Below are 25,497 nucleotides of genomic sequence, written 5' to 3'. Positions count from 1 at the left end.
AGAATTTTCTTTATTCCACTTTTGTCTTTTTCATTTTATGTTTGCAATACTATACTGTCATTGATATTATTACCAACAAAACAAAATTTGTTTTATGATGATTAAGTAAAAACCAAAACTCAATTTTGTTGATATTACTAGTTAATTTTTGTCGTCTTACTACTGTATATACATGTATTTGAGTAAGTTGGTACTTATTATATTAGCAGTTTGGAGGGATATGTTGTGTATCTTTACACGTATATGCTTCTAAACTGTTGTGCTCCGAGCACCTCTGCAAAAACAGTAATTACGTGTGAGTGAGGTGAAAGTGTTGAATGATGATGAAAGTATTTTATTTTTGGGGATTTTCTTTCTTTTTGGGTCACCCTGCCTCGGTGGGAGACAGCCGACTTATTGAAAAAAAAAAAAGAAAAAAAGTTGGTACTTTATCATATTTTGTAACCAATTTAATGAACATACTGTGGTTACAGAGCATTAAAAAGCTAAGCAACAGAAGTATAATAAGTATGACTAAATTTATTGTGAGAATTAGGCATCACAGGTCCAAGTTTTTATACCAATACTTGTCCTCATGGTACTGGTTTGAAGAGATTGAAAAAAACTGTGATAATCATTTTGAGGGAACAACACACAACATTTACACAAAAGTAAAGATTCTTTTCATTTTTCCTTTTGAGTTATTTAATAGAATGGAAGTTGTAGCAGTAATAATAATAATAATAATAATAATAATAATAATAATTTATTTCATTTCATTATACATAAATAGTATAATCAATTTAAAATCCCATAGAATGCTCAGCATTCTGGACAAACTAAGTTGTAGAGGCTTTTATTTTTACGAGTCTAAGCTTTTGACAGGAAATTAAGGTTTTGTGTGCGAGGGGCTTGGACTTCCAGCAGGCATGCGTGAGCGTGTTTGATAGGAGTGAATGGAGACAAATGGTTTTTAATACTTGACGTGCTGTTGGAGTGTGAGCAAAGTAACATTTATGAAGGGATTCAGGGAAACCGGCAGGCCGGACTTGAGTCCTGGAGATGGGAAGTACAGTGCCTGCACTCTGAAGGAGGGGTGTTAATGTTGCAGTTTAAAAACTGTAGTGTAAAGCACCCTTCTGGCAAGACAGTGATGGAGTGAATGATGGTGAAAGTTTTTCTTTTTCGGGCCACCCTGCCTTGGTGGGAATCGGCCAGTGTGATAATAAAATAAAATAAAATAATTATTTACAAGAGTATCCACTAATAATTAAATATTTTAACTGACAAATTAGAAAAAGTTGAATGGTAGTTTATGAAATTACAAAAGATTTTTCTTTGAGTTTGACATTCTTGCTCATACACAGCAACCGCCCAGGGAGGTACTACCGTCTTGCAAAGCGAGTGTAAAATGAAAGCCTGTACTTGTTTTACATGATGGTAGAATTGCTGGTGTCTTTTTTCTGTCTCAAAAACATGCAAGATTTCAGGTATGTCTTGCTACTTCTACTTACACTTAGGTCACTACACATACATGTACAAGCACATACATACACACACACCCGTCTGAGTTTTCTTCTATTTTCTTTCTAGTTCTTGTTCTTGTTTATTTCCTCTTACCTCCATGGGGAAGTGGAACAGAATTTTTCCTCAGTATGCCATGCGTGTTGTAAGAGGCGACTAAAATGCCGGGAGCAAGGGGCTAGTAACCTCTTCTCCTGTATATATTACTAAATGTAAAAGGAGAAACTTTTGTTTTTCCTTTTGGGCCACCCCGCCTCGGTGGGATACAGCCGGTGTGCTGAAAGAAAAGAAAGATATATATGTCGTAGGTTGGTAGACAGCAACCACCCAGGGAGGTACTACCGTCCTGCCAAGTGAGTGTAAAACAAAAGCCTGTAATTGTTTTACATGATGGTATGTTTGCTGGTGTCTTTTTTCTGTTTCATAAACATGCAAGATTTTAGGTACACCTTCTTACTTCTACTTACACTTAGGTCACACTACACATACATGTACACGTTTATGTATACACACTCTTCTGAGTTTTCATTGATTTTATCGTAATAGTTCTTGTTCTTATTGCTTTTCCTTTCATGTCCATGGGGAAGTGGAATAAGAATCTTTCCTCCGTAAGTCATGCATGTTGTAAAAGTCAACTAAAATGCCAGGAACAATGGGCTAGTAACCCCTTTTCCCCTATTGCCCACTAACAAGAAAAAGAAGAAAACCGTCAAAGTGGGATGTTTGAACGTGCGTGGATGTTGTGTGAATGATAAGAGACAATTGTGTATGTTATGAATGAGAAGAAGCTGGATGTCCTGGCTTTAAGTGAAACAAAGCTGAAGGGGGTGGGAGAGTTTCAGTGGGGAGAAATAAATGGGATTAAGTCAGGGGTTTCAAATAGAGTTAGAGCTAAAGGAGTAGCAATAATGTTGAAGGATAAGTTATGGTAAGAAAAGAGGGAATATAAATGTATTAATTCAAGGATTATGTGGAGTAAAATGAGGGTGTGTACTAGGAATCGACCCCTGCAACCTCAACTAGGTGAGCGTGTGCACGCACACACACACACACACACACACACACACACACAAAAGACTAGTCCCAGAGCTAAGAGGTATGTCCTGCGAGGAGAGGTTAAGGGAAATCAACCTGACGACACTGGAGGACAGGAGAGAGAGGGGGGACATGATAATGACATACAAAATACTGAGAGGAATTGACAAGGTGGACAAAGACAGGATGTTCCAGAGATTGGACACAGTAACAAGGGGACACAGTTGGAAGTTGAAGACACAGATGAATCACAGGGATGTTAGGAAGTATTTCTTCAGCCACAGAGTAGTCAGTAAGTGGAATAGTTTGGGAAGCGATGTAGTGGAGGCAGGATCCATACATAGCTTTAAGCAGAGGCATGATAAAGCTCACGGTTCAGGGAGAGTGACCTAGTAGCGATCAGTGAAGAGGCGGGGCCAGGAGCTCAGACTCGACCCTTGCAACCTCAACTAGGTGAGTACACACACACACACACACACACACACACACACACCTGAGAACAGCATTCCGATACCTTAGTAAGGAATCATTCAAGACACTGTACACCGTGTATGTCAGGCCCATACTGGAGTATGCAGCACCTGTTTGGAACCCGCACTTGATAAAGCACGTCAAGAAACTAGAGAAAGTACAAAGGTTTGTGACAAGGTTAGTTCCAGAGCTAAGGGGAATGTCCTATGAAGAAAGATTAAGGGAAATCGGCCTGACGACACTGGAGGACAGGAGGGTCAGGGGAGACATGATAACGACATATAAAATACTGCATGGAATAGACAAGGTGGACAAAGACAGGATGTTCCAGGGAGGGGACACAGAAACAAGAGGCCACAATTGGAAGTTGAAGACACAAATGAGTCAGAGAGATAGTAGGAAGTATTTCTTCAGTCATAGAGTTGTAAGGCAGTGGAATAGCCTAGAAAATGACGTAGTGGAGGCAGGAACCATACACAGTTTTAAGACGAGGTTTGATAAAGCTCATGGAGCGGGGAGAGAGAGGGCCCAGTAGCAACCGGTGAAGAGGCGGGGCCAGGAGCTAAGACTCAACCCCTGCAACCACAAATAGGTGAGTACAAATAGGTGAGTACACACACACACACACACACTCTCACTCACTCTCACTCTCTCTCTCACTCACTCACTCACTCACTCACTCACTCACTCACTCACTCACTCACTCACTCACTCACTCTCACACTGTATCTCAAAGCAGAATTTATTTCTTGTTCGATGACCAATGGTTCTGTTGTAGCTCTCTAAGAAGTCTTAATTCTACATTGGTATAGATGTAAACTTCTCAAATTGTAAACTTTAGCACAGGTCATTGACAGGATGTTAAAAATAGTGCATGTCTTTGATTACTGATGAAGATGCTCAGCAATGTAGGCTCCTAGAAGTAATACCTGTCAGCATATCCAACAATTTCAACCAGAACATCTGCTTCTACAACATATCTGAGCCTCATACCTCTCATCTGTGTTCCTCTGTTATAATTACTTTGATAGCATATATGCTTGTTGGATAGACAGGCTGTATGTTGTGTATGAGGTGCTATCAGAAAGTTCCTGGACTGCTGCAAAAACAATATAGTATAAACTTACCTAATCACCTAGCTGAAGTTGTCTCCCTCAAATTATTCTTCTTGGGAGACTATACACTGATCCCAGCACTTCTGCCACTTCTCAAGACATTTCTGGAATCTTCTTTCCAAACATTATCCAGCACACCCTGCAATTCTGCTTGAATCTCCTCCACATTGTTAAAACGCTGCCCTTGAGTGCCATTTTTATTTTTAAGAAGGTAAAGAAGTCATGATGGGACAGATCTGGGGAGTAGGGAAGGTGGGGGACAACTGCCATGTTGTTTTTGGCCAGAAAATGATGGTCTTTCTGGTCTTGAATCAGCAAGTGGGGGCATAGATTTCACCCACTTCATGTTTAAATTTTACTTTGACACAACCTGTAAGAAATTTCCACAATACATGCAACGTCCTGGATATTCTAATGACGATCTTCATGAATCCTTCCTCGCTTTTTCAACTCTAGCATCTGTTTTTGACAGTGATGGATAACCAGAGCAATCATCCTCAACTGATGTTCATCCTGTTTTGAATCAAGAAAACCATTCAAACCACTATGTTTGACTCATTGCTTTTTTGCCAAATGCTTTCTGAATATTTTGTGAGTTTCACTAGCCATTTTACAGAGCTTGAAACAGAATTTCACACACACACACACACACACACACACACACACACACACACACTCACTCACTATTCTTCCTTTTAAAGATTACATTCTGTTATGCAAAAATTGCAACAGCTCATTGACAGTACGACAAAAAACATCAGTAGAATGACCGACCACACTGAAACTCGCCACTATTTCACAAAGGAGTGTACTGCACAGCATGAGCTATACCACTGCTGTATTTCACTCAGGAAGTGTGCAAAACTTTGAGTCCAGGAAAGTTTTGATACCACCTCGTATCTCTGTGAACTGTGATTCACAGAGACATTATTAAGGTTATGCAAGAGTTTTGTCATTGTACCTGTACTTTGAGGTGTTATTATATTGGTTCAGATATGATAAAGAACAGAAACAAATGTTTCAGTAAATCCACATACTGTTTAGTAAGTTTCATGCTTGGGGCTATCTGTCTGACAAAGTTTTATGTTGAATGTACCAACATTTATTTGGCAATTTTTGTTAAGCTTGTTGTTTATCATGTTTCCCAGGTTGTCATTGAAGCATAGTATGGTAGTGTGAGGTAATCTGCAGATAATTAAAATTTTTATTAGCTCAGTAGTATTAGATTTTAGTTGAGCAAGTATAGTTTTTATTAAGCAAACATATGCAGCACTCACCATACCCATCACCTGTATTTATGAAATTTATATAAAGATTAAATTCACTAGCATAGTAAATAGCTGTACCTCCACCTGGTTTATTCTACAGTTGTGGATAGCGGTATACCCAGGTATGTGGAATACATTAGTGAAAGGATGTTTTAACCAGGTCTCTCTTAATATAATAAAAGAAAGTTTGGTATTGTACTCAACCTTTCAATCAATGCTATGATGTTATCATTGTGTGTGCTAAAGGCCTAGGGTTACAGTTGAAGATATGAAAACAGTTGTTTTTATTAGGAAGACTTTTTTAGCAGTGTTGGCTGTATATTTACATATAAGTTTGGTCAGTAAACTGCTGGTTGCAGTATATGTTATTTAAGAAGTTAAGTTCAGGATCAGTATTTGTATACTTGAAAGGAAGATGTATGTAAATCTTGATATTGAGGGAGTAACAATAGAGAGGCATGGGAAGATAACAATGGTAGATATGAAATTAAAAAAAATAAAAGAGAATGCTATAACTAGAGATTAAGATTCATTAATTATTAGACCAATAACCAGAAAAGTGACAATAATGACAAGTAGTAAGTGGTGCAATAATAATACAGTGAGAAATAATGATGGGTTTTTGGCAACAAAGTCTAATACAAAGTTAAATGTATGTTAACAGTAGTGCAATATAAGAATATAATGGTAGTGAATTATATATAATTGGATGTTCACCAATGACTTTGATTATTTGGGGCTTGAAACAATGCTTTCTTACTTTAAGTTTTTTTTTATTTTTTTTTTATTGTGTATGTTAGCCAACACCAGCATATGGATCATGTATAATTGTAGGCTCTTGAATAGAAATATTAGCATTATGAACTGGAATCCCTTTAAAAGTATGTGAAATTATAGCATAACACTTGGCAAAATAAAACAAAAATGTGCTTAACATCATACCATTGGGGTTCACTACCTGGCCATTTCTCACCAAAGTAGAGTAGCTCAAAAAGGGGAAATTCGATCACCATCACTTCTAGCCATCTTGTCAGAAGTGAACGAATATTACAATACCAGTGAACCTTTGAAATGCAACATCCCTACCCATCATTGAGAGTGCAAGCACTTTTTGTGAATAAATTAATAATACAAACAGTGAGGCAGCTATACAGTACTTCACACAGAGGTATATGTAAGGGAATCGAAAATCAAGACAACCTAATGGAAAAGCAATAATAACAAAGAATAACTTATAATAGATAACATGAACACAAAAATAGTGTACATTCAGTGCATGTCACTCATTCCAATATTAAACTTTGTTGGTGGTTAAACACCTTTTGACTGATTGTCACATTTATGAATGTGCATAGAATTTATTTCCAACATTTTTAACATCTTGGTAACCTTGCTGTGCATGCCCTACCCCTGAAAAGCCAACTTAAACTTTCCTTGTTTAGCACATGAGCACATCCTTCACATTTGTCTCCACTGCCATTGACTCCTCTCCACCATATAGCTTTCTGTGACCCACATGGGTTGGGCACATTTTCATGAATATAACAATAATCCAGTATTAAAAATAAAAAAGAAATGAACAAATAATAAATTATATGAATATATTAGGAGTGAGTACAGTATAGGCAAATGTTTATGATTTGATGCACTGTTGGAGTGTGAGCAAGGTAACATTTATGAAGGGAATCAGGGAAGGCCAATTAGTCATACTCAAGTGCTGGAAGTGGGAGATACAATGCCTGCACTCTGATGGAGGGTTGAAGCTGTAGCAGTTTGGAGGGTCATCTAAACTGTGATGTCAACACACTTCTAGCAAGACAGTGATTGAATGAATGACTGAAAGTGTTTCCTCTCAATTTAGGTCACCCTGCCTTAGTAGGAGGCAGCCAGTGTGTAAAAAAATTCTTGATATTACAATATCTAGGTAGATGTATATGCATTTCTAATTTGTAAAAAATCTTTTCAATGGCATTTTGAATAATTTACAGCTAAGAAAATTTGTCATCTTTTTAAAACTTTGTTGACAGCATCAGCATCAGTTGCACCAGCTGCCACCACAAGAAGTGAACTTACAGCATAACAGTTGCAGAGAAGCAACAACCACCATTACTACAACCACCAATAAAGCAATGGCAGCAGCCACCACTATCATAGGAGGGACAATAGTAGCAGGCACAACCACCGCCACTACTGAAGGAGGAGTAGCTATAGAAGCAGCCACAACCACCAAAAGTGGAGGAGGGAGAGGAGAAGCAATAGTAGCAACTATGACCACCACCACCACTGAAGAAAGAGCAGTAATAGCAGCCATGACTACCACCACTGAGGGTGGAGCAATAGTAGCAGCCACAACCACCACCACTGAAGGAGAGGCAATAAGAGCAGCCACAACCCCCTCCACCACCGAAGGAGGAGCAATAGTAGCAGCCACAACCACCACCACTGAGGTAGAAGCAGTAATAACAGCCACCACCACCACCACCACCACTAAAGGAGGAGCAGCAATAGTAGCAGCCATGACCACCACTGGAGGAGGAGCAGCAGCCACAACCACACCCACTGCTGAAGGAGCAGCAGCAGCCACAACCACACCCACTACTGAAGGAGCAGCAGCAGCCACAACCACACCCACCACTGAAGGACAAGGAGCAATAGTAGCAGCCACAACCACCACCACTACCACCAGAGGAGAAGCAGCAGTAGTAGCAGTTACAACCACCAACACTGAAGGAAGACCAGTAGCATCAGCAGTAACAGGAAGAAAAAAAAGGGCAACAGTAGAAAAACCTACTGTCACCAGAGAAGCAGCAGTAGCAGCATCAAGAAGAGCAGCAATAGCAGGAGGATTTATAGCTGCCCAAGAAAAAGCAGTAGGAGGAAGAAAAGCAACAGGAGTCACTGCCAGCAGAGAAGTAGCATCAGCAGCAGTAGGTGGAGAAGCAGGGGCAAGAGCAGTCATTGGAACAGGAGGGGAGGCAGTAGCAACAGGAGCAGCAGAAGTAGGTGAAGTAGCAGCAGCAGTAATAGTATCAGGATAAATAGCAGCAGTAGCATCAGGATCAGTAGCAGCAGCAGCAACAACAGTAGTAGCTCAGCAGCAACAGTAGTATCAAATCAGCAGCAACAGCAGCAGCTTCATGATCAGCAGCAGCAGTAGCAACAGCATGATCAGTATCAGTAGCATCACAATCAGCAGCAACAGCCACAGGAAAAGTGCCAGAAGGCAGCAGCTCAGCTGCTACCATCTTTAAAAACACCACCACTGGAGGAGGAGGAGGAGGAAGAGGAGAAGCAAAAGCTGAAGTAGGAAAAAAAAAAAAAGTGCCAGAAATAGAATATTGAAGGTACAGATCTACTTTATCAGTCTTTCTCCATTGCCAGTTTAATGAGATTACAGGTATGCTAATCCAGTCTCCAAAATTAATTAACTGTCTTATATGTCTTGGAAAGTAGATAAGGCAAGAAACTTGTTTTTACATCTCAAAGATCATCTAGGAGTTTTGTTGAATAAACACAGGATTGGTTATAAGTATATTTTAATGTTTGCGAATTTCAACAAGTGTAATTACCTATTTGTAGCTACTGGAGCAGTATTTAATCCATAAAGTTTTCTGAAGATTCCAGTCATTGTAGCACTTACTGCCTCCTTTGATGCTGTATGACCTGTATTTGTATTTGGCAGCTGTTTTGGAATAAAATAATACCTAATCTTGCAAACCATTCCATTGATCTACTGCTCTGTTGGTAAAGCACATTTTTCAAGTGTCCTTGTGGCAGTTCTTCCTCCTTTGTTATGGCAGATAAAGGCATTAGGAATTCTACCTTAATTTTAAGGCATCAGGATACTTCAGTAAGCAGACTTGTGTTTGTATTTGAAACAGCATAATGAAATATAAAAAAATTATCAGTTGTACCATTGTACATGATGTTGAAATTAATACTAGAATGTGGTTCATATTATTACAGGCTTATATAAAATGAGCCTATACAATTTAAGTATATTTGTTAATGTACAGATAACTTAAGACAGAAGTAATTGTGGTGCTTGAAATAGAGATAGTGAGGAATTTACATTAATATATAGTGCTGTATTGTACTATACTGTTTTACCAAGGCAGTGGCTAACAGAATAATAAAAATTAAAGTGGTTCATTAGTAATGAGATGCATTAAAGAAAGTTTTATAAATATGAGCAAGTGTAATGTAGGAGAGACCTGGAGGCATGATTAATGAACAGAGGAAATGTTATTGTAGTGACAGGAATGTCTACATTGTTTATATGGACTCTATTTTTAAATTGGCATTTTTTTTTTGTGTGTGTAAAATTGGCCAAATTAACAGCTACTGTGCACTTTATATAGGGTGGTCGAAATAGTTGAATGGGCAGTTTCGTGTACTCAGGTGATAGAATGGAAGGCATACTAGCAAAATAGATAAGAATATGGTTGAATGGAACAATAAAATTAGCTTAAAATAGGACTCGGTGAATGTAATCGCTGATGCATAAATTGCGCCTGTAAGTTTACGTAAGTTTTCTATTGATTTTGTGTGTGTGTGTGTACTCGCCTAATTGTACTCGCCTAATTGTGGTTGCAGGGGTCGAGACTTAGCTCCTGGCCCCGCCTCTTCACTGATCGCTACTAGGTCCTCTCCCTCTCTGCTTCCTGAGCTTTGTCATACCTCGTCTTAAAACTATGTATGGTTCCTGCCTCCACTACTTCACTTGCTAGGCTATTCCACTTCCTGACGACTCTTATGACTGAAGAAATACTTCCTAATGTCCCTGTGACTCGACTGAGTCTTCAGCTTCCAGTTGTGACCCATTGTTCCTGTGTCCCCTCTCTGGAACATCCTATCTCTGTCCACCTTGTCTATTCCCCGCAGTATCTTGTATGTCGTTATCATGTCTCCCCTGACCCTTCTGTCCTCCAGTGTCGTCGGTCCGATTTCCCTCAACCTTTCCTCGTACAACATTCCCCTGAGCTCTGGGACTAGCCTTGTTGCAAACCTTTGTACTTTCTCTAACTTCTTGACGTGCTTGACCAGGTGTGGGTTCCAGACTGGTGCTGCATACTCTAGTATGGGCCTAACATACACAGTGTACAGTGTCTTGAACGATTCCTTATTAAGGTATCGGAACGCTATTCTCAGGTTTGCCAGGCGCCCGTATGTTTCAGCAGTTATTTGGTTGATGTGTGCCTCCGGTGACGTGCTCGGTGTTATGGTCACCCCAAAGTCTTTCTCCCTGAGTGAGGTCTGTGGTCTTTGTCCACCTAGCCTATACTCTGTCTGCGGTCTTCTTTGCCCCTCCCCAGTCTTCATGACTTTGCATTTGGCAGGGTTGAATTCGAGAAGCCAGTTTCTGGACCACATGTCCAGCCTGTCCAGGTCTCTTTGCAGTCCTGCCTCATCCTCATCTGATTTAATTCTTCTCATCAGCTTCACATCATCTGCAAATAGGGACACTTCAGAGTCTATTCCTTCCATCATGTCGTTTGCATATATCAAAAATAGCACTGGTCCTAGAACTGACCCCTGTGGGACCCCGCTCGTCACAGGCGCCCACTGTGATACCTCTTCACGTACCATGACGTACGTGTGTGTGTGTGTGTGTGTGTGTGTGTGTATGTGTATGTGTGTGTTAGTTACCATTTTGTGTGTGTGTCTGTCTGTCTGTCTCATTACCTTCAGAAAAAGATTCTCTACCATCTCAGAAGATTTTTTTTTTTAAACAGATAATTGAAGTTCATGAATATGGAAGCCTGCAAATTTATAGGGGCATCTTTTGACACGTACGATAACTGAAGAAATAGGCTTCAGTCCTTGAGTTTATACATTAATTAGTTCTGTCAGTGGGTAAGGATGTCTTGTCACTGAAGTGCTCTGAGGACTCAAAGCTCTTGATCTGAAGAATCAAAGCCATTTTTGTCCCTACATTTTCTTGGATTAAACCTGAATACATTATCTCCATCCCCTCCTCCCAGGAAATTTGATATGGCTCATAGCCTATGATATGAAAAAAATGCAATATGGATTTAGAATGCAGCTCAGTTTAACTGATTTGTGACCAAAGTTTTGGAGCTATACACTATATACGTATTTTATTTTACCTTAACAACAATTTCATTGTGAGGCAGTCAAGGTGGAGGTTTATAAGAATAATAATATTGAAGTTGTACATAAAAAAAACAATGTTACAATTAATGGTTCAAGCAGTAATATTTCATGGATTGGGAGATGTTTAATAGGTTAGAGGTCATATAATATAATAACTCATTAGAAGTTGTTTTGGTTGGTTCGGTTAGCATTGAGAGATGAGATGATTTTTAAGCAAAGTCCTAAATTAATAAGTAGTCCAGGGATCCTTTACCAGTTCAGGTAGGGAATTCCAGATCTTCGGGCCCTTTATGTGCATTGCGTTTTTTGCACAGTGTGAGACTGACACGAGGGATGTCGAAGAGTGCTTTATGCCTTGTATCCTCTTCAAGGGGGGCTCCTTGGCGTGGTGAAGAGGCTCTTGGTCTGAGGAAGAAGGCCTGTCGGTCTTCTTCCTCAGACTGAACCTAATTACCCCCCAATCTCCCCTCCCCTATCCCATCCTCCCCTTTTTCCTTTCCTCCTCCTCCTCCCCACCCCTCCCTTTTGCCCTCCCTCTTTTTGGCCTTTGGGATTTCTCCCACAGGCGCGCTAGTTCCTAGGTAGGGGAAAGGATACCGGGGTCTATCCCATTCCGTTGAGGTTCTTGGCGGTGGCGTAGTTTGCCGTGGAATCTGGATCGCCTGGGGATGTCCCGATCCCTCTCCGGTATCCCGGAGTAGCTTTGGGTGTCTTTCGGGCGACGGGTGTATCTCTGGAAGCCACCTTTCGGATTCCGGGGGTGGTGGCCGAAGGAGGTATGCTTTGTGGCGGATATCCGGCCGCCCTCTCTTTTGTCCACCGAAGTAGCTCGGCAGATGTGAGGTTGCTATCTCGGATTGTTAGTTTACTAGCATGATGGGTAGGGTATGGCACGGGTTCCATGCTGCATCTGCGCTACTTGCGGTGCTGAGGTCCTCTTGGGCGCGGAGGGATTTCTGGCCCTTTCATTCCTCCTAGGAACTATCCCTCCCCGGTCCCCCCTTTTTTTATTCTTTTTTTTTATTTTATTTTCTTTTCTTTCTTTTTTTTTCTTAAAAACAAAAAGAAAGAAGTAACCTAACCATGGCAGCCCTAGTCCATGAACCTACTACCCCCGGGCCCCTTCTTGATACCGCACCCTGTTCTGACCCCGCCTCGTCTTTGGACCACTCTTCAGACACTCCTCATGCCTCTGTACCTATTGCCGGTGCTGTTTCCTCACCCACTTCAGGTACTGAGGCCTCGACTGACTCCTTCGATTTATCGGACCTTCTCTCTCCTCTGACTATGCTTCCGGCCTCTCCCTCTACGGTGTGGCAATTTTCAAATCGCCGACCCGTTCCACGTCGGACCAACTCTGGTCCCACGCCTAAACGCCAATGACAATTACCTGCTGATGATACTTCTCCACCTTCTCGTTCTTCTCAGAAACGATCGACACGTCCTTCACTACCTTTCCACGCTCAGTTTCAGACTGAACAATGGACTAAATTCTTCACTTTACGACTGACTTCCTCTACTGCCTATCTTTCTGACCACAGTATTGGCAAGGCACTCCTAAGCCATGTTGGTAAAGATATTTCTTTTCATGCTCTTAAGAGTGGTACTCGCATCATTACCGTACAGAATGCTACCCAGGCTCATGAGCTCTCTCGTCTTTCCCATATCGATACTGTTCCTGTCACTCTTGAAAAACATCATTCCCTCAATTCTTGTAGTGGTACCGTCATTCTGCCCCATACCATAGTTCAACAAAATTTCCAGACATGTGGCACTGACATTCTTGAACAGCTGGAACTCCAAGATCTCCCAATCCTCAAGGTAGACACTTATGTTCTTCCTGCCCGTGGGCGGAGACGATACCCTAGCAATGTGGCTCGTTTAACTTTTGACAGCCGAGAACTCCCATCCTCAGTTTATATAGCAGGACATCGGTTACAAGTTCGAAAGGTGATCCCTACACCACAACAGTGTAGAAATTGCTGGCGATTTGGCCATCCAGCGAAATATTGCAGATCTATCGCCGAATGCCCAGTCTGTGGTGCCGATGACCATTCTAATACGTCTTGCAATCGATCTCCCTCTTTCCTTAACTGTCATGAGGCTCACCCTTCGTACTCTCGCCGTTGTCAAGTCTATTTAAACGAGCAGGAAATCCGTTACCTCAAAGAGACAGAAGGTCTCCCTTATGCCATGTCAGTTTCTCATCTCCGCCTCCAAGGGAGACTCCCACGTGTTTCTTATTCCCATGTTTCAAAACGTCCCCCCACTTCTGGTATCCCATCTTCTACACCCACCTCTGTGGTTACCTCTCCCATAGTCACTCCTGTATCTAATCCTTTTGCTGTCCTCGGCTCAGACGTCCCTACTTCAACGCCTCAGTCTGATCTCGCTTCTTTGAGTTCTCTCTCACAAGCCTCAGTATCGACGAGACCTCGTACGACACCTCCTCCCAATCGTCCCTCTACTTCTCAGAAGTCAAAAAAAGGTCCGTTAACACCTCCTACCCATCTTCCACCTCCTCATTTTACCCTCCCTGTCTCTGTCCCTGGTTCTCCCCCTCTCACTGGCTCAGTTACAAGTGTAGAGGTTCACCCTCCTCCTTGTACTGTACCTTCCTCCCCTGTTCCCTCCCAAGTTTCTTCCTCTTCTGCCACCTCCCAGGTTCCTGCCTCTTCTGTCCCCTGCCACGCTTATCCAGTTCCCTCCACCCTTTCGCCCCCCCCCCCTACCTTGGTACAGTCCAATACAGTTCCAATCTTTACTCATCCTCCCCCTACCATTTCCAATATTGTCTCCCATACGACGTCTCTGAATTCGGAAACACTTGAAGCAATCTCTGAATATATTGCAGAGACCAAACCATCAATGGACACTGATCCACCTTCCGCTCTTTCTCTCTCCTCTGCTCCATCTGCGCAACTCCTTTCTTCACAGCGCACCGTTCCTTCGCTGCTTGAACGTTTTCCACTGCCTCCGCATGTGGACTTTTCTAACCCCTCTAGTCCGTAGGAACCCTTACCTGCGGATTTCAAGTATCTTTATCATTGCCAATCATGGCCTATTTACAGTGGAATATACGCGGCCTCAGGGGTAATCGGGGTGAGCTTCAGATGTTACTCTCCCAGTTTGCCCCTGTTGGTGTTTGCTTACAGGAACCAAAATTACACTCTGCTGTTATTTCTCCCATCTCAGGCTATAATTTATTGTATTCTTCAGATCCTTTTCCTGATGGGACCTTTAATGAAAGTGCCCTTCTTCTACGCACTGATATTCCGTACCATCAGCTATTTGTTCATACTTCGCTGCATTACACAGCAGCCCGTATCCACTTACATAGGTGGTATACGCTCTGTTCTTTATATCTCTCTCCTTCTCGGGCATTATCTATTCCGGATATTGCCTTCCTTGTTTCGTCATTACCGCCACCGATTCTGTTACTTGGTGATTTTAATGCCCACCATTTCCTCTGGGGGGGTCTCACTGTGATTCCCGTGGAATTCAGTTAGAGGCTTTTCTTGCCACCCACCCCCTCCATGTTTTAAATACAGGTACTCACACCCATTTTGATCCTCGGACTCATACTCTCTCTTGCATCGATCTCTCAGTCTGCTCTTCCTCCGCCGCATTAGACTTCACTTGGTCTGTTCTCCCGGACTTACATGACAGTGATCATTTCCCAATCATTCTTACTTCCCCTTCATATTCGCCACCTCTTCACACCCCACGCTGGCAATTTAATCGGGCAAATTGGAACCTTTACTCACACCTAACTGTTTTTAAAGAGGTTCCTTCTTCGTCCTTCATCGATGAGCTTTTACACCTCTTCTCGTCCTCCATTTTCACCGCAGCTTCTCATTCTATACCCCAAACTTCGGGCAGGCTTTCTCAGAAATGCGTGCCTTGGTGGTCTCCTGCTTGTGCTCATGCAGTACGTTTGAAACGCGCTGCATGGGGCAGGTACCGGTACAATAGAACCACAGAGAGACTCCTTGATTTTAAACAGAAGCGTGCGATCGCTCGCCATGTCATCCTTGACGCTAAATGCACTTGCTGGCGAGATTATGTCTCCACCATCACCTCTGCTTCCTCTATGAGTGCAGTCTGGAAAAAAGTACAAAAACTGAGTGGTAAATATTCTCCTGACCCGGCTCCTGTTCTGCGGGTTGCCGGTGTTGATATAGCAAACCCACTAGATGTTGCCAATGAAATTGGCAATCATCTGGTCTGTATTTCTCAGGGACTCCATCTATGCCCCTCATTTCTTTCCTCATAGTCTGCCAGAGAGTTAGCACCCTTGGACTTTTCTTCTCTCAGAGAAGAACAGTATAATGTCCCTTTTACACTTCAAGAACTGGAGGCAACACTCTCAGCTTGTCGATCATCGGCAGCTGGGCCCGACGACATTCATATTCGTATGCTACAACATTTACATCAGTCAGCCCTTGCAGTCCTATTACGCCTTTACAATCTTATTTGGTCACAAGGAGTTCTTCCACAGCTGTGGAAATCCGCCATTGTTCTCCCTTTCCGCAAACCAGGCACTACGGGACATGAAACCTCCCACTATCGTCCCATTGCTCTTACCAGTGCAGTTTGCAAAGTAATGGACCGTCTAGTAAATAGACCTTTAGTGTGGTATTTAGAGACACACAACAGTCTCTCCACTCGTCAATATGGCTTTCGTAAGGGACGTTCTACCATAGACCCCTTACTACGCTTGGATATGTATGTTCGTAATGCCTTTGCGAATAACCACTCAGTTATTGCCATATTTTTTGACCTTGAGAAGGCATATGACACAACTTGGAGGTATAATATTTTAGCCCAAGCCCACTCCTTAGGCCTTCGAGGCAATCTACCATCCTTCCTTAAGAACTTTTTAACTGACAGGCATTTCCGTGTTCGGGTTAATAATGTGCTCTCCCCGGACTTTATCCAAGCTGAAGGTGTCCCCCAGGGATGTGTTCTGAGCACAACACTTTTTCTCCTTGCTATTAATGATTTGGCCTCTAGTCTTCCATCAAATATTTGGTCATCACTCTATGTTGATGACTTCGCTATTGCCTGTGCAGGCGCTGACTGTCACCTCATTACAGTTTCTCTCCAACATGCAGTCGACCGTGTTTCCAATTGGGCCACCACACGTGGGTTTAAATTTTCCAGCACTAAAACCCACCAAATTACTTTGACTAGACGCTCTGTCATCTCCGATCATCCTTTGTACCTCTATGGCTCCCGTATCCCTGAACGTGATACAGTCAAGTTTCTGGGCCTCCTCTTTGATCGTAGGTTATCCTGGAAACCTCACATTACCTCTCTGAAGGCAACTTGTCACAGCCGGCTGAACCTTCTTAAAACTCTTGCTCATCTTTCATGGGGAGCTGATCGTCGAACCCTCCTCCGCCTACATTCCACCCTTATTTTATCGAAACTTGATTATGGTGACCAGATCTATTCAGCGGCATCTCCTGCTACTCTCTCTAGCCTTAACTCCATTCATCACCAAGGATTACGTTTATGCCTTGGTGCTTTTCGCTCTTCCCCTGTCGAGAGCCTCTATACAGAAGCGAACGTTCCATCCTTATCCGATCGCCGTGATGCCCATTGCCTGCGCTACTATGTACGCTCTCATGATCTCCGCAATCCTTCCATTTATAGAATGGTCACTGATATTAGTAGACATTCTTTATTTGTTCGCCGCCCCTGTTTACTCCGTCCCTTCTCTCTTCGCCTTCATTCGCTCTTGTCTTCTCTTCAACTACCACCTTTCTATGTACATGTAGCATCTCACTTTTCCCTACCCCCCTGGAAAGTTCCAGCTGTTCGAGTCTGTTCTTTCTCCCTCCCTTGCTCGAAAGCCCAACTGTTTACGGTCGCTTCCCGCTCTCTTTTTCTTGACCACTTTCACCCTCATTCTCATGCCATTGCTGTGTACACAGATGGCTCTAAGTCTTCTGACGGCGTAGGATTCGCTGCAGTGTTTCCGGACAGCGTCGTACAAGGGCATTTACTATCTTCGGCTAGTATTTTTACTGCTGAATTATATGCCATCCTTACAGCACTTATCCGTATTGCATCTATGCCTGTGTCATCATTTGTGGTTGTCTCAGACTCCCTTAGTGCTTTACAGGCTATACAAAAATTTGATACGCCTCACCCCTTAGCCCTCCGTATCCAACTTTGGCTACGCCGCATCTTTACCAAGCATAAAGATATTGTTTTTTGTTGGGTCCCTGGTCATGTTGACGTACAGGGCAATGAACAGGCAGACACTGCTGCACGGTCAGCAGTACATGACCTACCAGTCTCTTATAGAGGTATTCCATTTACGGACTATTTTGCTGCAATATCTTCCCACCTTCACACCCGTTGGCAACAACGTTGGTCTACTATGCTCGGCAACAAACTTCAATATTAAACCGAGTATAGGTTACTGACCGTCTTCTTATCACCAGTGTCGAGGTTGGGAGACTACTCTCTCCCGTCTTCGCATTGGCCATACTCGTCTTACTCATGGCTATCTCATGGAGAGGCGTCTTGCTCCTCTCTGTGAGAATTGCCAAGCTCCATTATCAGTCAGCCACATTCTTTTGGACTGCCCACTTTATCAACGAGCACGCAGAATTTACCTCTGTCGTCGTCTTTGCTCCGCTGCTCTCTCTTTATCTTCCCTTCTCGCTGATGGACCCACCTTTCATCTGGACTCTCTCATTGACTTTTTGACAACAACTGACTTACTTCACAAATTCTGATACCTTCAGCCCTTTCTACTTCAATCTCTTGCTACCCTCTACCCCCGTACTATCCCCTGCCCCGCTGTTTTCTGTAACCTGCTGATCATCCCTCCCCCTTCTGCCATCCAATACCCTCGCTTCCTTCCCTACCCTGCAGCGCTGTATAGCCCTTGTGGCTTAGCGCTTCTTTTTGATTATAATAATAATATGCCTTGTATTTTGACTGTGCGTTCTGTTGTAGCTATCAAGGAGAAGTTTAAGTAGAGGGTTTATATTAGAGTTTAATGTTCTGTATATGTAGTAGGCACAAAAATAAGAGTGTATGTCTCGTATATTTACCACATTCAGGCTTTTCAAAAGTGGTGGGGGTGTGCTGTCTAGCACAGGAGCTGGCACCTGACAACAGTTTTTTGTTGGGTTATTAAAGGTTTAAAGTGGTTGGCTGTGGTTGATTCTCAGACACAAATACCATAGGTGAGGTAGGGATATATTAGAGTGGTATAGGGTAAGGAGTGTCATTTGGGGTACATAGTATTGTATCTTGGAAAGGATGCCTACTGATTTGGAAATTTTCTTGGATATATGCTGGATGTGAGAATAAAATCCCCCCTTCCCCCACACAGTGTATATATATATATATATATATATATATATATATATATATATATATATATATATATATATATATATATATATATATATATATATATATATACACACACATTAGTTCCCCCAAATTCGCAGGAGTTACGCTCCAAAACCACCCACGAATTTGGAAAAACTGCGAATTCTGGATGCAGTTAAAAATGCCTTTAAATGCCTATTTTTATAGTTAACACCCTAAATATGCCCCCAAAACACTTTAATTTAATTTAAAACTCAGCTTCATACATCACCCTTAAAAAAAAAAACTGTAAAGATGAACCCATATACGTACAGTACTGTATTGTTATGTCTCCCACAGTGCTAGAATGTAAAATACCAATGTTATCCCCATATGTACTGTAATTCATGCAAGCCTGTTTTCTTTGGTATACTGTAATTCATGCAACCCTGTTTTCTTTGGTATACATACGGTAATAATTTAATTTAGTAAAAGTAAAGTTAAATATATGGGTACTCACCAGTATATGGAAATTTTGCTGAATTTGTTAATATTTATGTTGCAAAATTATTAAATTATATTCTTCTTAATATTTAGCATTAAATTGAAACTCGTAAAAAATTATATATTGCCACGAAAAAAGCCAAAAAAAAAATTACGTAAATTTGCAGGGATCTCCGCAAACAATTATTAGTTAGGTTCTAAGGAAAAATCCGCGAATTACTGAAGCCACGAATTCAGAGCTGCGAATTCGCAGGGCTCCACTGTATATATATTAATTAATTAATTTATTTATTTATTAGTTTTAAACTGCATTTCTATGAAATTAATCTTTATTTTAAGACAAGTGTTTTTTGTGCGGACTAACATTTTACAAAACTAATGCTTTTTGTTTGAGTAATATTTTTATGCAAACTACATACTATTTTTTTGCATGACCACTGCTTTTTCTATGAGAGATGCATTTATACTGAATATTTCTTTGGCTTTTATATAGCCAGACTTGAGTACTGGAAATGGGAGGTACAATGCCTGCACTTTAAAGGAGGGGTTTGGGATACTGGCAGTTTGGAGGGATACGTTATGTATCTTTATATATGCTTCTAAACTGTTGTATCTGGGCGCCTTTGCAAAAACAGTGATTATGTATGAGTGAGGTGAAAGTGTTGAATGATGATGAAAGTATTTTCTTTCTTTTTGGGCCACCCTGCCTCAGTGGGAGACAGCCAACTTGTTGAAAAAAAAAAATTTCTTACGACAGATATTCACTCATCTCTGTTGTATAGCACTGTTACGACCCAGACAGGCTTAGCACATTTTTAGGAATAAAATAAAATTTGTGTGTGTTTGTATTGTGCTAAGTCACTAAGTGTTGAAGAATACCAGAGACAGTATGAGAGCTTAAGGCAAAATGGATACTGTAAATCAAATATTGGTATCAGTCAGCAAGCTGGAAAGAATTACCAGTGCACTGAAGAACTATAAACATATTGGACTCTTCCTTGTTGTGGTGAAGGCCTCTTGATCTGAGGAATTGAAGCTTCCCTCCCTTTCCTCGAATTAAAATACAATCAAGCCCCAAGATTTGCAAATTTCCAAATTCTCGTGCTTCAATTATCCAACAGCAAATAGCTTAAATTATTTGCAAATTTTTTGTGGTTCCCATTTTTTTTAATTTGGTGCATGACCCTAGAATTGAAACCTGACCACTGGATGTCTTTCAAAATATGCTTGATAGAGTTCCCCAAACCCAATTCAGTATTAACCAGAGTTAGCAAGATCTGACCTCTGAAACAAAGCTCAAATCTGAAACAAAATTTAATGTGCAAAATTTTGTAGTATTCACTGGTTCTGAATTTGCATAGACCACTATGAACCTCACCCTTGCCATTTTTATGGGGTTTGATTGTAAGCCAACTCTTCCCTCTTCTTTTGGTCTAACTAGCAAGGACATTTTGCCATTTGTCAAAATTTGCTGTGGCTTACAGCCTGTGACTTGGTTTGGACTGTTACAAATGGACTTTGCCTTGTGCTGCTGCTGCTGCTAATGCTGACACCACTGCTGTTGCTGCTGACACTGCCACCGTTGCTGTTGATGCCACCCCTGCTGAAGCTGCCGCTGTCACCACTGCAGATGCACTCATCGGTGATACCGCCAATGCTGATGTCATCATTGCTATCACCACTGCCGTTCCTGCTACTCTTATAAAATTAAGTCCTCTTTGATGGTCCTGCTCTTAATGCAGATAATTTCTATGATTTATTGTTTGCCTCAAATTTTTTGCATCACATGTAACCACATCTCCTACCTTCATTCCTTCTGCTGATGCCCTCTCCTCAGCACTTCAATCTCTACCTTTCTGCCATCTTTTTCACCTCTACCTTGTGGTACTGTATGACCCTATGGATATAGTGCTTTTTCTATGAATATAATAATGTTTACTAGATAGGATCTGTTAAAATATGAGCTTAAGATATATATTACATATATATTACTGTACAGCAATTGGAGTGAAGGACAGATACTAGAAATCTATAAAAGTACTGTAGTAGGAATGGGTTAGGATTTATAGGTTACTAACAAGATAGCTAATGAGTGTGTAAGCAAAAACAAGCAAGTTCAAGGCAATCACAATTGCTTACCAGAGATAAGAATTGTTTTTAATTACTCATTAATCTTTGTAGTTAAGTACTATGCAGTTCATAACTTCAAATAACAATTAATATCATTTAGTCTAAGTACAATACATTGTTTATAATTTTTCATTTGTATTATGTCTTTATATTAACATTCTTATTTTCAGCTCATTTTAAATTACATAATTTGGTAGTGGTATAATAAGTTTATCTATAAGGAAGTATTGGGGTAATAAAGTGATGTTTTAGTAAGATACTGAGAAACTTACCTTACAGGGTCGTATTGAGGAGGGGGATGGGTTGTTTGAGGAGCGTTCGTCAGCATCGGATGATGACCAAGTTGCATCTCTACTTCAAGGTGGGGCAGAGGTATCAAGTGATGAAGAAACCAGTCTGTCTATCATGACACAAGTTATGTTACCTTTCCTAGTGGCAGGTCTGGGAATGGTTGGAGCAGGACTGGTACTTGATCTTGTTCAGGTAAATTTCTTTTAAATAATCCTTCTGTTTTCTATCTTTACCCACTGTACATCATATATGCTTAAGGTGTTCATCATTTATGCTGTAGATGCATTCCATTTTCATGGCTGCTGTAATGAGATCAGTCAGAAAATAAACAAATAATTCCACATAAGAATCTTCAATGTAATTCGTGAACCACATCCATCACGAACAGCAAGTGCATATCACAACCATAGGGACCTGGGTTTGGATTCCCAGGCTGGGCAAGATACACGGAGAAGTCTCCTTACATCTGCTTTCCTCACTTACCTAGTAGTAAATAGGTATATACCCTGGTATTAGCTGATTGTTATGGGTTGCAACCTAGGGTTGATAGTGCACCTTAGAGAGGGCTGGGCTTTGAAATAACCTGAGGTAGGAAAACACATTTACCCTGTAAATTCAACTTTAGAGTTTATATATTGCCAATTTTTAGAAACCTAAAGCATATGGGGAACCAGAATGCCACTTCAGCATCCTGTAACTTTACCACCTGATGTAGCCTGTTTTTGTTAGAAAACATATGTTCAGTACATTTGGTAAAGTAACAGCTAATAAGATATTGGAATAATTCTCTATTACCATTTCCAAAATCCTTTAAAATCCATATTTTCTGACTGCTTTGTATAACAAACAATATGGATCCACAACATCTGCACCAAATATTCATATGCCTGTAATTCAGGCATAGAGTAACTGTTCACTTACCCAGTACAGTACCTTGATTGAGCAAGATTTTCAAAGTACTACTGTACTGGACTTCTTTCTTGGGAAATGTTTGACTGAAATAATTTATATGAAAAACATTACTTTTGTATAGCACAAATAAGCTTTCAATGCCAAAATAAAAAGAAATGGCTAATTGGAACATAAAAAAAAGATGGAGTACATAGGAGATCAGAACAGCTCCAAAAGTGTATTGAGGATTTCTGTTACATGTAATTAAGTGTATATTGTGTGATTGAACTTAGTACTAATGCCATGGATCTGGAACACGTCTACAACATCAGATGACGGACACATGCCTACTAAAGTCAAAATCCTCTCTTTATCTTGCATTCTGGCACATACTTCTCTACTTTACTGACAGTAAAGAATTACTTGCCAAATCTCTCCATTACAGCCTAGTCTCACCAGAATTATGTAATGTATAAATTTCAAGCTGCTTTTCATTAGTTTACCGTCTTAATTATGCTTTAAATGGGTCTATTCTGACTGTAACTGCACCTAAGGATTCACTAATAATCTTTTATTTTTGTTATTATGTCTAGCTTAGTCAACATTAACAAAGGAATTATTAAAACATATGCTATAATCCGTGATATGATTCTTTTCAGCACTGGGATGTCTTCAGAGATGTGAGTGAACTTTTTATCATGGTGCCAGCTCTTTTGGGTCTGAAAGGAAACTTGGAAATGACATTAGCATCACGGCTGTCAACTCATGCTAATCTTGGTCACCTTGATAATAAAGAAGACTGTCTGTCTATGATCATTGGAAACATGGCACTTATTCAGGTCTGTAATTCAGCTACACTCTTTAAATGTGCATATGTATGTATAATATTCAATTACTGTTTTACAGTATAATTGAATATTCTTGCATCATAGCCTGTTTGCATATTTTCTATCAAAAATATCCTTTTGATGTTTTAACTAAAAAAACAAAGAGTTGTATATTCAGAGCTGCTAACATGTACTGTGTAACAGATGGAAATTTTACCTTTTTAATGCTGAACTTCACTGTTTCATTTACATACATTGAGGCATAGGACTGGGGTTATGGAATAAAGAGATACTGTTCTTGGACCATGCAGCGACCAAAATACATCTAGTTATTATATGCTTTACTAAGTACCAGCATGTGGATTAGGTGTAATATTATGCACCCCTATTCTTGTGTGTATATATAAAAAGCAATAAAAAAATAAGATCAAATGAAGGTACTGTACTACAGCTTATGAAAGATTGCTTGAAAATTACGTAGAAATTTTGGTTTTCATAAAACTATCTACTGAACACAAATTCTGTATATGAGTGCTGATAAATAACAGTGCCAAAGTATATGAAATTTTTGCTGAAAATTAAATAAGAATTTTTTGTCATAAAAACATACCAGAAACAAACCCTGTCTATAGTTTTGATTAAATTGGTAAGTAATTACATAACTGTATGTAAACCAGAGTCATACTGAACAACATGGTTAGTGGTTAAGTCATGCATAAGATACATTTTCATGCTGAAATTCTTTACAGTGTCAAGCTATAGTGGTTGGATTCCTGGCATCTGTAGCTGCTGTGGTGATGGGATGGATTCCAGAAGGGCACTTCAATATCCTCCATGCACTGCTTCTCTGTGCTGCTGCTCTCGTCACTGCATCTCTTGCGTCATTAATCCTTAGTAAGGCTAATGCTGTAGTGTGTCAGATTTTATTTATACTGTATTCAAGATTAAAAAATTGCATCATTTACATAATGCATTTCAATATGCAGCCTCTCCTCACTTAACGATGGAGTTCCGTTCCTAAAACCACGTCAGTAAACGAATTCGTCGCTAAGTGAGGAGCATACTATAATGGTAGTGGGTTTGTGTCAGCCATCTTTCATATTGTTTTAATGTCACCTTTGCACCATTTATAACATTTCTAGTATATTTTAAATGTTTATACAGTAGTATAGTCTGTATTGTAATAAACGGAATAGAGGAAATCAGCTCTAATATACATTATTTAGGTACGTATACTGGTCAGAGAGCCATTCGTATGTCCGAGTCGTCAGTAAATGAGTACGTTGCTAAGCGAGGAGAAGCTGTATTGCAATATTGGTTTTTATATCAGCTGTTTCCCTACTGGGAGTGATTTTACATGTTACTGTTTCACAGAAGAATTGAAGGTGAGTTTCTCAATAATTTTTGCTGGTCATCAAATCATGACAGTGATATATTATTGTTTAGTTGAACCACGATACATATGTTGCTATTTCCTCATTAGTGGTAACTATAATTTCTGTAATTATACTCTGTAATATTACTGTATAAGGTGTTACAGACAAATTTCATTAATTTTAAGTTTGTTTACATGAGAAGAATCATAATTTAGAATTGTAATTTAGCCTTTGATGAATGTAGTAAATGTATGTGTGCATTCAAAGAAAGCATCAAAATTTATTGAACCCTTATAGGGTTCAGAGGCCGAATCTCAAGAGCGACAGCCAGGGTCCAAGAATTTAAAAAAAAAAAAAAAATGATTTTTTCTTATGAAATGGTAGAGAATCTTTTTTCTGAAGGTAATAAAACAAAGAGAATGAAATTTGATGGAAAATTGACAAAGTTACGCTTTCGCGAACTTTGATGCATCAGTGATTTTGCCGGCTTTGACTCCCATTTTAGGCCAATTACAATTCAGTTTTCAAGTCATTCAAATTCTTAGCTATTTCACTAGTATTACTTCTGTTTTATCAATTGAACACAAGAAATTGCCCAGTCAACTTTTTTAACTACCCAATAAAATGA

General features: G+C 40.3%; 1 protein-coding gene across 12 annotated transcripts in view; it reads left to right on the top strand.

Annotated features, from left to right (window-relative positions):
* Positions 1-25,497, top strand: part of LOC128693025 (solute carrier family 41 member 1) — a 155,879-nt gene that overhangs the window by 104,673 nt on the left and 25,709 nt on the right. For 7 of the 12 annotated variants that reach the window (XM_070092129.1, XM_070092133.1, XM_070092132.1 and 4 more), the window contains 4 exons: positions 7,420-8,391; positions 21,764-21,967; positions 23,326-23,505; positions 24,243-24,387. In XM_070092129.1, the coding sequence (XP_069948230.1) occupies positions 7,420-8,391; positions 21,764-21,967; positions 23,326-23,505; positions 24,243-24,387 (1,501 nt within the window). The remainder of the gene's footprint in view (positions 1-7,419; positions 8,392-21,763; positions 21,968-23,325; positions 23,506-24,242; positions 24,388-25,497) is intronic. The other 5 variants (XM_070092136.1, XM_070092135.1, XM_053782502.2 and 2 more) reach the window with 2 other exon arrangements.

The sequence above is a fragment of the Cherax quadricarinatus genome, chromosome 38 (assembly GCF_038502225.1).
Source record: "Cherax quadricarinatus isolate ZL_2023a chromosome 38, ASM3850222v1, whole genome shotgun sequence".
NCBI lineage: Eukaryota > Metazoa > Arthropoda > Malacostraca > Decapoda > Parastacidae > Cherax > Cherax quadricarinatus.
This window is presented reverse-complemented; position numbering and strand designations above follow the sequence as displayed.